Below are 13,606 nucleotides of genomic sequence, written 5' to 3'. Positions count from 1 at the left end.
TTTTTTAATCTATACTGATCTAGGCATAGGTCAGTAGATGGATACATTAGGTAATTATTTTTCTTCCAATAGTATAATTTAGACAAGAAACTACCCTGTGCCATACCTTTGCAAGCTGCTGTTTACACAATGGTTAGAACCAAAGTACTGACAAAGCAGTAAAAATCAGTTGTCAGTATAGAGAGAGGATAGAAATATAAGTTTTTGCACTCTTAAATTTTCCTCCTTTGTTTTCTTGTTAATACTCTTTGGTTTTCATTTAATTAGAAATACAAAGTTTTCTAGACGTTTAATTACTTTTCTACCTATGTTAGTACATTTTGTTTAAAAAGTTTGCTTATGATTCAGGACTTACGCAATCATGCTGTTTCTATCTTCTAACTTTTTTGCAACGACATTTAAATCTTTTGGACAAGTTCCAGAAATTTGACAGATACGGATAAGTCTGAAATTTATTGCATTTGTGGGATCCTAAGATAGTTCACATGTCAAGGGGCCTCGGGCAATCTCTAGTGCAACCTCCTGCTCAAAACAGGGCCAGCCAAGGGTTCAGACCAGGTTATTCAGGGATTTGTCCAGGTGGATCATGAAATCCTCCAGTGGAAGAGATGGTGTATCTGGGCAACTTGCAGCACTGCTGGACTGTGTTGAGAAAACTTTTCCTTATACACAGGCCAAACCTTTCTATTTTCACCTGTTCCCTGTTTTCTGTCACCCTTGTTTTACACTCCTGTGAAGAGCATGACTGTGGGAACATCAGCATTGCTGACCTGCTGTTAGATCCCTCAGAGCTGTCTCTTCACCACAATAAACAGGCCCAGTTCTCTCAGCCTCTTCTCACAGGGGAAGTGCTCCAGCTCTCACCACCATGAGTGGCCTTCACTGGTCTTGCTCCACTTTGTCAGTGTCTTTCCTCTTCTGGGGAGGAGAGGGCAAGTCTTGCGTCAATGTTGCACATACATGCAGTCTAGTGAGTACCTACTAAAGGATCATTTTTCTGCAATTTCTCGATGTTCTATACAATAAGCAGCCTGATAGATGCTAATGGCCATAAAGTCCAGCAATAAAAAATACCTGCATAATAAATTAAACTTTTAATGGATGTTGTATTTTCAGACATGCCCAAATTGAAAAGACCTTCAGTGCCTTATGGAATGGAATCTAATCATGAGGGAAGAATCTGTAAAAGGCTTGAGTTTATCAATACAGATGCTTTCAGGAGTTCCCCTGTGTAATTACATCTTATACCTAAAAGTTTCTTTTTTTTTCAATCTGTAACATCGCAAATAGATGCTTTCCCCTCCTGAGAAACACTAAATACCCATTTTTGTTTCTTCTCATACTGTGCCTGATTTTGCATGTCTCTGTCATTCCTTTTTGACTTGTCTTTCAGAATTATTTCTGAACATCATTTTAGTAGCCACTTTTCTTGCTGGAGAGCCGAGTTGATTCAGCTCGAGTTAATACAGTTACAAAGCTTCAGTTTGTATTTGTCTAGAACAAATGACATAAACATGTAGATCTGACCTGCAATTATCTAACAGGTATTAAATTTGTCACTGGCAGAGGTATTACTTTACTTGTGTCTGATGTGAGAAGAACTATTCCCTTATCCTTCCTGAATCATCCCAGCTAGCTGTGTGACTTAACGAGTATGTGTACATAAAGTAAAGGAATGTTGTTAATACAGTACATGAATGTGTTTCTGGGTGAATATAGTGAGCCAGTGGCTAATTTTTCAGTGTTCGTGGCTGATTGTACTGTCCTTATAACCCCTCCCAGCCGCTGTTGGTACACTCAATATTTTTACTTTTAAGTTACCAATTCTTAGGGGTTTGGATGCTATTTTTATTACTGGAAACCTCTTAGGATGTTCACTTCTCATGAATTATCTTCATTTTAATTTGTTCAACTGTTGAGCCATCTGCCTTATATTTTTCCCTGACTCAAAATCCAATAGCCCTGCTTTCAATTAAAATGCAATGCCTTGGACAGAAAATGAACCTTCATGTATGTTTCCAGTATTTTCTGTTTCTAAAAATATGCTGGGATTTTTTTGTTAACACTGTTCTAGGTATTCAGAGTTCCCATTGTGTATTTTTTAAATGAACCTTAAATTAAAAATGCTCTCTCTAAATTAGAGCTGTCAATGATTTGGTGATTGTTATTTTGCACTGGCATTGTCTCATTCTTCCTCTTACAGTTCAAACACTCTTTCATTAACCTGCTGAAAGAGTGTACTTTCAGTACTAGATAAGTTTGATATACATAATAGTACATGCATGCAAGAAGTTGGTGATACTCCCATTCCGGAAATCATTCCCATTAATAGAAATGTGATTGTTTCAGAGGGCTTGACCTAGTTAACAGCAGCCTATGATTCTTGATTGAAGCAGTGCCAGTACTGCAAATACAAAGGCAAGAAAAGCCAGATAGGCTGCAAAATTCCTTTAAGTGGGAGGCAAATGTTGACAGCAGAAAGAACTGTGTAGATTTAATATTTTTGGTGGGTTGGACCGACTGACAAGAAGAAAATTATTTTTTGAAGAGTTTTGACATGACTCTTTAGTGTAGCAAAAAGATGTTTTTACTCTGGGGTGCCTAATTTTAATAGAAAAAATATATTCATTAGAGAAGTTTTGTAATAGGTGTCAAGGACTTTGAAGAGAAATGTAATTAACATCATTTTAGTGACACTGTAAGAGTAAAGCAGAAAATACTGAAAAAGCGTTACTGACTTAGCTTTCCATTTTATAAATCCATGAAGGAAAAAGAAACTACTCCCTTCAAAAAGAAAATCCACATAAATGGGCTGACAATATTTCCAGAATTTTACAGCTCTAAGTCTGGAAATAGCTCAAGATAAATTTTCATAGGGAATAATAACTCTAAAAAGATACAGGTAGAAATGTCTTTTTGTCTCTGATACTTCTCTAGTGGGGCCTCTTTTTACATGACTGAAATATGCATGTTTTCTTCCAATTAAGAGGAATGAGAGATGTGTGTTATACAGAAGCAAATGCAAGGTTATTGTGTTAATGGTAAAAGGCAAAAATGAGGCATGTTTGAGGATTGATACTGGAGGAGGTAGTTGAAGAGCTCTATGTCTTCCTGGTTTAGTTTGGTTATCTCAGAGCAAAGATGAGTAGAAAATAAAAGAAGTGTCTTCTTGAAATGCTCTGTGGAGGAATGCTGTTAATTATGGACATTCTATTTCCACTGGTGTAGTTGGTTGACACTGACTGAATGCCAGGCACCCAGGAAAGCCACTTGCTCACTCCCCTCTGCATCTGGACAGAGGAGAGAAAATTTAACAAAAGGCTCATGGGTTGAGATAAGGACTGGGAGAAAACACCCATCAATTGCCATCAAAGGCAAAACAGGTTCAACTTAGAGATATAAAGTGAGTTTATTGCTAACAAAATCAGAGCAGGATAATAAGAAGGAAAATAAAACCCTAAAAACACCTTCCCTCACCCTGCTCCCCCTCCTTCCCAGCCCTACTTCCTACCCCAGTAGCACAAAGAGACAGGGAATGGGAGTTATGGTCAGTTGATCACCCATAGCTTTTCCTGCTGCTCAGGGACAGGAATCCTTCCCCTGCTGCACCATGGATCCCTCCCATGGGAGATAGTTCTCCCTGAACTTCTCCAGCATGTGTCCATCTCACAAGAAGTTGCTCCCGGTGAACTGCTGCAATGTGAGTCCATCCCACAGGCAACAGTTCCCCTCAAACCAGGTCACTTTTCCACAAGGTGCAGTCCTTCAAGGACAGGCTACTCTAGCATGGGTCCCTCTCATCTCAGGTCTTCCATTTAGTCACAGCCTCCTCTCAACTATCCACCTGCTCTGGTGTGGGGCTCCTCCACATGCTATGGGTGGATCTCTGCATCCCGATGGATCCCTATGATGCTAGGGGAATAGCCTGCTTCACCATGAGCTTCACCACAGGCTGCAGAGGAATCTTGACTCTGGTGCCTGGAGCATCTCCTGCTCCTCCTCCTTCACTGTCTGCATGGTTTTTCTTCTCACATTTTCTCACTCTGCTCTTGTCTGGCTGTGATCAAAACTGCCCCACCATTTTTGGTTTGTTTCTTGTTAAACATGTTATCACAGAGACATTAATACCATTTATAGTTATCCCAGTCTTGGCCAGCAGCATGTCCATCTTTGAAGCCACCGGGAATTGGCTCTGCCAAACACTGAGGAAGCTTCTGGCAGTTTCTCACAGGAGCCACCCCTGTGGTTCCCTCTACTTCCAAAACCAGGCCATACAGACCTAATACAGCTGGTCACAAAATCCTGTACTGCCTATAGCTTTCTGTAAGCAGCAGCACACGTTCCCCTGCACTAGGAAGACAATCTGCAGCCAGCAGCAAAGCTGCGGAAGCTGAGCATTAAAGAACTGCCCACTCTGCCTCAGAACAGCACTTGGGCTGCCACCAGTGCCAGGGACCATCCTGGTGCAGATGAGTGACACTGGAATGTGTTGGCATGTTCCAGCTCTCAGGGCAGGATGGCGACTGACCTTTTTGATATGTGCAGGAGTGTACTCAAAAGCTGTGTGGCTGTAATCCTGCGGCCACCATCTCTTAGTGACTCTACTTGAGCAGGGGAGGTTGCACTAGATGGTTCTTTGCAGGTCCTTTCCTGCCTCCATGGCTCTGTGACTCAAAACACACTCAAGCTAAGAAAACCCCTCCAGATTTCATGACATGGGAAGGTTTGAATGATTCCTTAAGCTCATGAAGAGACAGGTTTGTCTCCCACAAGTCAATTGTCCATGTGGCAACCACCTCTTTTCCTTTGGGGGATTTATCAGTGACTGCATGGAAAACTAACAAGCTAAACACAAGCATGAGGGGTGCAATGAGTGCAACATCTCACTAAAGACATTGGTTCTGTTTTTGTAGTGTGTGTTGCAGCAGACCATTGTTTTTTGCAGTTGGCAAGTACAAAATTTCAGATCAAGCAACTGTGTGTCAGTGCTGTGAGCAAGTTGGCGGCTTGATCTTGGCCTGGATTCCTTCATGAGATTGTCTTAATGCTTCTTTTCTGTGGCGGTACTAGTCATGGAGTGACACGAGGAGTGCACACAGTAACGGCTGACTGTAGTTCAATACAAAAATTGAATACCATTTGTCTTGCTTCAGTAATTAGTGCATTGCCTCTGTCTTTCGAGAAGACTCCTCTTTTTGCTCCAGTCTTACTTGAAAGTAACAGTGCTTGACACAACACTGTTTTTTGATGATTTTGGTAGTCTTTGGCCATGGTCTGAAGAGCCTGTAGCCTGTAATGCCACACTGGGCATTAAACCTGAGGCTTTGTACAGGGCATAGCATGGGGGCAAATTTCTCCATGAAGGCTTCGAGGTTTATTGTTAAAGTCTTTAAAGAAGAAGGAGGAAAAGCTTTTCAGAGGCTTTCTACCAGGCATTAGATTTGGATTGGTATTATAGGCAGTGCCTTTGAGATAGAGTCATTGTAAATTGACTTCACTGTTCACTGCTTCATTGTGAGAAGAGTGGTAACCGGAGAAGTTACTCTGTGGGATGTTTGGGACAAAGTGTAAGAAAACAGGTGTGGAAGGACAAGAGATTTCCTAATAGTTGTTGGTATCTTTGGTACCTGGGCAAAAACAAGAAAAAGTTGATCACATTGATACACAAGTGGGTACCATAGAACAGAATGACAAAAGCAGCAGTGAAGTTTCAGCAGCCTGTTATCCTCCTAACCTGAAAAGGCCTTGCAAGGGTGTCTTTAGATTTTCAGAGGCATTGTTTGATGGAGAATAGATCCTTAGCCCCATGCTTGAGCATTTGATTTGATTTTATTTTTGCAGTTGTTAGTAGGGGCTTTTTTTTTGTCTGAAGTAGTATCATTCCTGACACTGGTAAAAGGGCGTACAGTAGTTCCATTGTTGGTAGTGTGTGCTACCAGGCTTGTGCCCAGCATGGCTGCGGGACCTCCACGGGGATCAGTTCTTTGCCACCTGTGATTCAGTGAAATCAGCCTGACGTCTGTGCTGACGGCGCTCACTCCACCTCATGGAGGTTAGGGTGTCACGTTCCATCCTCCGTAGATTCTCCTGCAGTGTTTGGTGCTGTGTGCTGCGGGACCTCCCCCGGGATTGGCTCCTTGTCACCCGTGGTTCGATGAAAGAAACTTGATGTGCTTGCTGGAGGCGCTCACTTCTCCTTGGGGAGGCATGGCTGCCCTGTTCAATCTGTCTCTCATAGCAGTCCATCCTTCTTGGATTCTTCTTCAGGGGCAGTGTTCTGCGGAACCTCCCTGGTGTTCGGCTCCTTGTCACCTGCGTTTCTCTGTAAGAAAACCGGCGCCCCCGCTGTTGGCGCCTGCTCCTCCCGGAAGAGGCACGCATGTACCAGTCATGCCTTAGAGCTCGTCCCTCATCGCGTTCCATCTCCCTTAGATACTCCCTCAATGTTTGGCTGGAAGATCTGCGCGACCTCTGCCGGGATCGGCTCCTTATTGTTCTTGGTTCTATGAAAGAAACCTGGGATTCCTGCTGACGGCGCTTACGCCTCTGTGAGAGGGCACGGACATGCTGTTTGGTCCTTTGGCCCTTGTCACGAGCAGTGCTCCAAGCCCTGCTCTGCCGCTGTCTTCTGCTGCTTGAGTGATTGTAGACCTGGGCCTGCTGGACCCTGGCGTAGCCATTGTGATGCCTCCTTGGATACCTGCTTTGGCTCTTCTTTTGGGCCCTGCCACGGCTGCCCCCATGGCTGCCACCGCGGCTGCCTCCACGGCTGCCACTACGGCTGCCCCCACGGTTGCCACCACGGCTGCCGCCATGGCTGCCGCTACGGCTGCCCCCACGGTTGCCACCACGGCTGCCACCACGGCTGCCACCATGGATGCCACCAGAGCTTCTGCTGTAAGTCTTGCGGTGCTGGCGTCCTGGGGAATTATGCTGACCTCTTTCTGCAGAGCGGGACCTAGCTCGCTCTCCTTCAGTATGGCTGGCAGAGCTGATGGACTCCTCGCTAGAGTGCACCTCAGAGTTACTGTCTCCCACCATGTGGAATGTATGTGTGAAAGGTGACTGGCATACCAGGCCCTCCATTCTTCTTTGGAACCACTCCACCATGCAGTAAAAACAGAAAGGGTGCCAATGCCAGCTCATGGAAGCTTGGTCATTATCGCCAGCCCGGCAGATTGGGCACCTTTGGTTCTCCGAAGCACCTGGATGTGCAGCCTGAGATACCTGGCTGGTGCTGGCAGCAAAGGAAGAAGTGCCACTTTCTGCCAAGTCTTCCTCGGAGGCCATTTTGCCCTGCAAACCAAAGAAATAAGGTGATGTGCTCCCTGGTGCTGGGGACACAATCTGCAGCCAGCAGCAAAGCTGCGGAAGCTGAGCATTAAAGAACTGCCCACTCTGCCTCAGAACAGCACTTGGGGTGCCACCAGTGCCAGGGACCATCCTGGTGCAGATGAGTGACACTGGAATGTGTTGGCATGTTCCAGCTCTCAGGGCAGGATGGTAACTGACCTCTCTAGTATGTGCAGGCAGGAGCTGGGAGACTGGGAAAGGAATTCCTGGCTTCTCAGCAGCTGCAGACAGAGCCTGAGTGCATGGCACATTGGGACCAGCACCCCAGGTCGTGTCAATGTCCTTGTCCAGCAAATCTTCTCTGTGCCCTCAGAAAGCACACAATGGGATGGGGGCCCTGTTTCCCCTCCACCTTCAGATGTCTGTCCCCAGTGGAGGAGGCCAGACACTGTGGTCTTTAGGGGCTTCCCCAAGCATCCAAAAGGCTTGTTGTCCCATGTATCACAATGACTCCCTAGTGACATCATGGGGCTTTCAGGGACCACACCCAGAAGACACAAACTCCAGCCCTAAGGAATGAAAACTTCCAAGATAGCTCATCTTACACAGCTGCTCCACTGTCAAGCAAAATCCTAATGCCATATTTTTCATAGATTCACAGGTTAAACTGATCATACTCAGCCATATGTTCTGTTTTAGAAGTAAAGCAACTCAAGGCATTTCTTACTCCTCAGCCAACTTTGCAGGTGGAAAGAGGCGATACTCCACTGGAGCAGTCTGTCCAGTGTGCAACTCCCCAGCATAAGTAGAGATGGACATATTGGAGAGTGTCAAGTAAGGATTCACAAGGATGGTGAAGGGTCTAGAGCACCTCTTCTACAAAGACAGGGCTAGGAGTGCTGCCTCCAGACTGTTCAATCTGGAGAAGACTCAATAGGGGATCTTTTCCAATGTACACCAATTACTGAAAAGAAGGTACAAAGAGGACAGAACCAGGCTCTTTTCAGGGGTGCCCAGAACACAGAACTTCTCTCTGAATACTGGAGAACCTTTTTTTACTGTGAGGGTGACCAAGCACTGTCAGGGTGCTTGTGGACTCTCCCTCCTTGGAGATGATACTCAAAAGCTGTCTGGCTGTGGTCATGGGCTAGTTGCTGCTTCCTGGCAAATACCTGGTGTCCCCAGAGTCCCTTATGCCTTCTGCTGTAATTCTGGGCTCACAGTCTGGCCCTCATCACGATCCCTTCTCATTTGCTTCTCTCTCTGTGTTTGACCTGAAGTGCTGTGGGACCTCCTCTGAAATGGGCTCTTTGTTTCCTTTCATCCCCTGGAGGAAACTAAACTCCCCACTGCTGTTTCTTGTGCCCCCCATAATAAGCTGGGACTGGCTCTTCTGGGTTTAGAGCTCAGCCCTTGTCCTGGAGTGAAACCAATTAAAATTAAAGTGCTACAGCTTGTCTCAGTCTTGGTAGATCAACAAACTCTTGTACACATAAGTCTGATAAGCCCAGCTGAAGTAGTCTTGCATTATCTTCAGCAAAGATGCCCCTTTCATTCCAAAGCTTCCATGTACACTTAGTCAAAAAAAAGTACAAGGCTGGGACTGGTTGCAAAGCCTGGTAGACGATTCAAAGCAGAGCATTTTGTCCTAACTTTTGGTACCCATCCCTACTGACCATACAGACTTTAAGTATCTTCAGCTTTCCAGGAGAAAGAGTTTAGTTATTTATAAAGCCAATGGCATCTTTGCCTGTATCAGCAATAGTATGGCTAGCAGGACCAGGGCAGTCATTGTTCCCCTGTACTCAGCACTGGGGAGGCCACACCTTGGGTGTTGTGTCCAGTTCTGGGCCCCTCACAAAGATGTCAGGGGGCTGGAGCAAGTCCAGAAAACAGCAGCAGAGCTGGGAAAGGGTCTGGTGCACAGCTCTGATGAGGAGCAGCTGAGGGAATTGTGGTTGTTTAGTGTGGAGAAAAGGAGGCTTGAGGGGACTTCATTGCTCTCTTCAACTACCTGAAAGGTGGTTATAGTCATGTGGGGGTTGGTTTGTTCTCCCAGGCAGGTAGTGGCAGGATGAGAAGACATAGCCTCAGGCTGTGTCAGGGGAAGTTCAGGTTGGACAGCAGGAACCATGTCAAAAAAAAAGCAGTTACCAAGCATTGGTAACTTCACAAAAGCAGCTACCAGGCATTGGAACTGATTACCCCAGGAGGTGGTGGAATGACTGTCCCTGGAAGTAAGTAAAAGACGTGTAGATGTGGCACTTAGGGATGTGGTTTAGTGGTGGACTTGGCAGAGCTTGTTTAACAGCTGAACTTCATCACCTTAAAGGTCTTCTCCAACTTAAACTTCCATGGTTCTACTGAAATATATGTGTACATGTAGATTGACTTTCCCCACCTGCCTTTTAGAATTATCTCATTTAGTACTGCGTTCACAATACATTTGGGAAATTCCTTTATTTCATTTAGTCCTTACTGTGCTTGTAACACTTTTTCCTCTGTATGTGCCTTTGTCTCTCCCCTCTGTACCCCCATCGCACACCCCTTTGTATAATTGCATTTGATCTATTTTCAAAGAACTATTTATCTATTAAACCTGTCCAAAATGAGTATTTTACTTACTTAATTGATGCTTGCTGCTTTCCAGATTAATCTTCCACTGAATGCAACATACCACATTTTTTTACATGTGTTCAACTATTTTACAACAATGAAATGTTCTTCTGATGCTTTTAGTGATTGTAAATAACTTTTAATTCTGAAATTATTGAATATATATCCCATCTGAGGTCTTTTAGGTGTGTTCTCTGGGAGGTTTTAAAAAAGCTTATGACTGTAGCATTAGAGAACTGTCTGCCAGTGCAGGCTTTAAATAAATTATTTGATCTCATAAAAGCAGCATAAACATTTATTAACAAATCATGACATGGGCTGTTCTTTTCAACACATTTTTTCTTTATGCTTGTTGGAAGTCAAAGAAACTTGTATATGAATGTTAGAGCATGCTGTGGCTGTGTTCCTCCTTTCCACTCTTGCTTTCCCATCCTTGAAGCAGCATGTTTCTGAGACCCACAACTGTCTCTTTTCTGCTTTAATTCAGTTATAATTAGCTCATAATAAGCATTGACATTTTCTGTGCTGTCAACAATGTCACTGCTGCAAAAGCAGCTTTTTCTATAGTACCTGTACTGTTAGGGAGCTCTCAGGCACTATATAAGATGTTCTTTGCAGGATGTTGAATTCAATTATTTGTTATCCATTGGTTATAGAGCATTAGGAAATAAAGAATTTGGAGCTATTCTCCCTGAAAATATTTTGTTATTATTTTAAATTGTAAGTTCTAGAGTGTTCTACGGATTAGCAATTATATTTATATATATATATATATATATATATACATATATGATGGTTTTTACTGCATTTCTTAATTGAAAAATTTTTTTCAGCAAGTGTTGACTTTATTTCTTATCTTTAACTAATTCAGAAATATTTGAATGGAAACTCAGTAACAACAAGAAGTTTCTTCAGTTTTCCAGTGTTTGTGCGGAAAGTTAGCGATTGCAGTTAGAATCCAGCTTAGTTCTGACAGGTAACGTTTACAAAAAGCATTGAGCTGTGATGATGTTATTCTCTTTAAAAGACTGTCAGCTGGAATTGTAAGCCTCATCTATTCCTGCTCCTGCTGAGATCATTTGGCTTCCCTTTCAGCTGGGGAAGAATTAGTTGTGGAGTGTGACCCATGAACTGTCACCTCTGCCTCTCAGCACTGCTGAGAGTCCAGGTTCTCTTAAAGACAGCAGTCCCTCTCAGTGAGTGCAGACAGCACAGGCGTTCAGTGCATGGTCTGGGTAGGAATGTGTAAGTTTAAACTTCCTAAGGATGACAACTACCCTGTCACTGATTGTTCTGTTTTGTGATATTTTTCAGAAATGGAAAAATTTCAGGGTTCTGAAGGCAAGAAAGAAGATGAAGAAAAGAAATATCTTGATGTTATCAGCAACAAAAACATCAAGCTGTCAGAGAGAGTTCTGATCCCTGTCAAACAATATCCAAAGGTACTGTAAATCTAGTCTAACACTTGTTTAATACATATTAAAATAATGATGAAAAAGTTATACACAACCATTTTTATTGAGTCATAATATGCAGGCTTTGTGGTAGTAAAAATAAAAAAAATTAAGCTCCTATTTAAATGTATCTGTTAGCTATTGCATGTTTTAGCTTCTGTCTCAGGGCCTTTCAGAAAAGCAATTAAAGTGAATGAGATTTTTTTTCAAATTCAGGTAGGTTTTGTCCTTACGCAAACTGCTTAAGTTTTTTTCTCAGTTTGTTTTTTTTTTTGTTGTTTTTTTTTTTGTTTTTTTACATATATCATCCTTTTATAAAATAAAATACCAGTTGCCCAAGAAAACAATGTTCCAGTAACTGAAAAGCTTCCTCATAGAAGAGTTGGAAAATTTTCTCTGGTGTAATAAGTTTTAAAAGATCAAGGGTCAGGATTACTGCAAGCTGTGACTGACAAGTTTCATTACTGTTTAAAAAAAATCAAATGTTTTAGTATCTCAGACTTTCTTGTTAGTTCTCATTTTTACGTACTTTAATGCAGAAAAAGGATATTATTCCTAGCAAAATTTAGCTGCTTATGGGAAGATATTGGTTTTATTTTTATTAGGGAATATTGGGGTTTTTTGGAACTTGGGTGTTTGTTTGGTTTTCTTGTACAGTTTTTAATTTTACATAAACAGTTATTCCAATAGTATTCATACTGAAATGATAAACATTCCTGTTTGTCTCCAGAGTATTTTTTTCTTGCTGATTTATTATCACATGGTACATGGTTCACCATTAGCATTGATTACACTTGGAGCTTTTTGCTTTATACATTCATCAGAGCAATAAATTACAACTGGTAACAAGCTCATCAAACAAAATGAAAGGTGTAAAAAAATTGAGATTCAATGATTCCAGCTGACACTTAACTCCTGAGTAGTGAATATAAAACTGAGATAATGTAATAATCCAAATGGTAAAGACCTTAGAAACACATACAGTGCTATAAGGAATTACTTTCTTGCTGCATAGCCCGAGGTGCTTTGCCTTGATTTGTGGTATTTTGTGTGAATGCTGTAGGTGACCTGAAGTTCTTAGTCAGGATGTAATGGGGCTGTAACTTTGTAACAGCGGTGTGATAATTATTCAGAATACTGTTTGATGAAGGTAGTAGAATAAAAGACAAACTATTTAAAAGACAAAACACTATAACCTCTCCAATATAGCACCTGAATGTGATTAAATTAGCTTCATTTTCTTTAATGAACGTGTCATATTAATGAATAGTAAAAGATATAAGGCACTTTTTACAGCTTTTGAGTGGTGGAGCAAAAGAAATCAGTGTGATGGAAATGAAATACTTATTCAGTAATGCAGAATAATCTCTTGCAGAGTTTCTGTAGATGATTTGCTAGCAATTTTCTGTGCTTGGCATGGAACTATTCCCAGAACTGCAGGTTTCCTGATACTGTCTCTAGGATCTATCTTTCAAGCAGTGCATTTGCACTTTGTATCAAACAGCTGATTGCTGTTATCTAGTGTCTTGTCTTTTCTGAATAATTGTGTACATTAGGCAAATCAGCACCCAGCAGTTGCTTCAGCTCGCTTTATAAAAAGTAGAAAATAATTAAGAGGATTAGTTTTATATATTTGGTAGAATATGTTAATAATAGCAGTTGATCAGACTTGTATTTATAAATTGTTAAGATAATTACCATATTATTTCACTTAGGAGTCATTTCTATTTGAAAGATCATTATTTTAAATCATTTTCATTGTTTGCTGATAAGCTTTTTTGGGCAGTGCTATGTAAGCAGGGTTCTGTAAATGTGCAGAAAGTGTCCAAGTGTATAAAATTGTTGGAAAAAAATTATCCCTAGTTAAAACCATCTAGAACAACAGTTTACAGGCTCTCTGTTTAGGAATGAGGGCAGCTCTTGGAAGAACATTTGCACTTACTTTAACTTCATGTAAAAATACAAATTGCTCCAAGGGAACCTTTGGCCTAAAAATTTATTATGGTCTGTAGGCTAAGCTTCAATGACAGCTCTAGAGTCAGCAGCAGCATTTTAAGATTTGAGCTAAAGTTAACACAAAAGGCTTCTAGTGGCCAGATAGTTCTTGAAGTTGCAGAATAACTCTTACAAAATTGTCTCTACTCAAGTGTCTACAGTCTGGTGCAGACAACAGGAAAAGAATATGAAAGGCTGTGATTAGCAACAGCTGTCTTATGTAACCAGCTGGTAAAGACACAAGCCTC

At 42.0% G+C, this 13,606-nt stretch overlaps 1 protein-coding gene across 2 annotated transcripts in view; it reads left to right on the top strand.

Annotated features, from left to right (window-relative positions):
• The window catches only part of KHDRBS2 (KH RNA binding domain containing, signal transduction associated 2), a 324,652-nt gene that overhangs the window by 49,610 nt on the left and 261,436 nt on the right, over positions 1–13,606 (top strand). For both annotated transcript variants that reach the window (XR_005256157.1, XM_038130241.1), the window contains exon 2: positions 11,224–11,351. Coding sequence is in view for 1 of the 2 variants with exons in the window: in XM_038130241.1 (XP_037986169.1) it covers positions 11,224–11,351 (128 nt within the window). In the remaining variant the exon portion in view is untranslated. The remainder of the gene's footprint in view (positions 1–11,223; positions 11,352–13,606) is intronic.

This window comes from Motacilla alba, chromosome 3 (genome assembly GCF_015832195.1).
Source record: "Motacilla alba alba isolate MOTALB_02 chromosome 3, Motacilla_alba_V1.0_pri, whole genome shotgun sequence".
In the NCBI taxonomy this organism is placed as follows: domain Eukaryota; kingdom Metazoa; phylum Chordata; class Aves; order Passeriformes; family Motacillidae; genus Motacilla; species Motacilla alba.
Note: the sequence above shows the minus strand (reverse complement) of the source record. Positions and strands in the feature narration are given on the sequence as shown.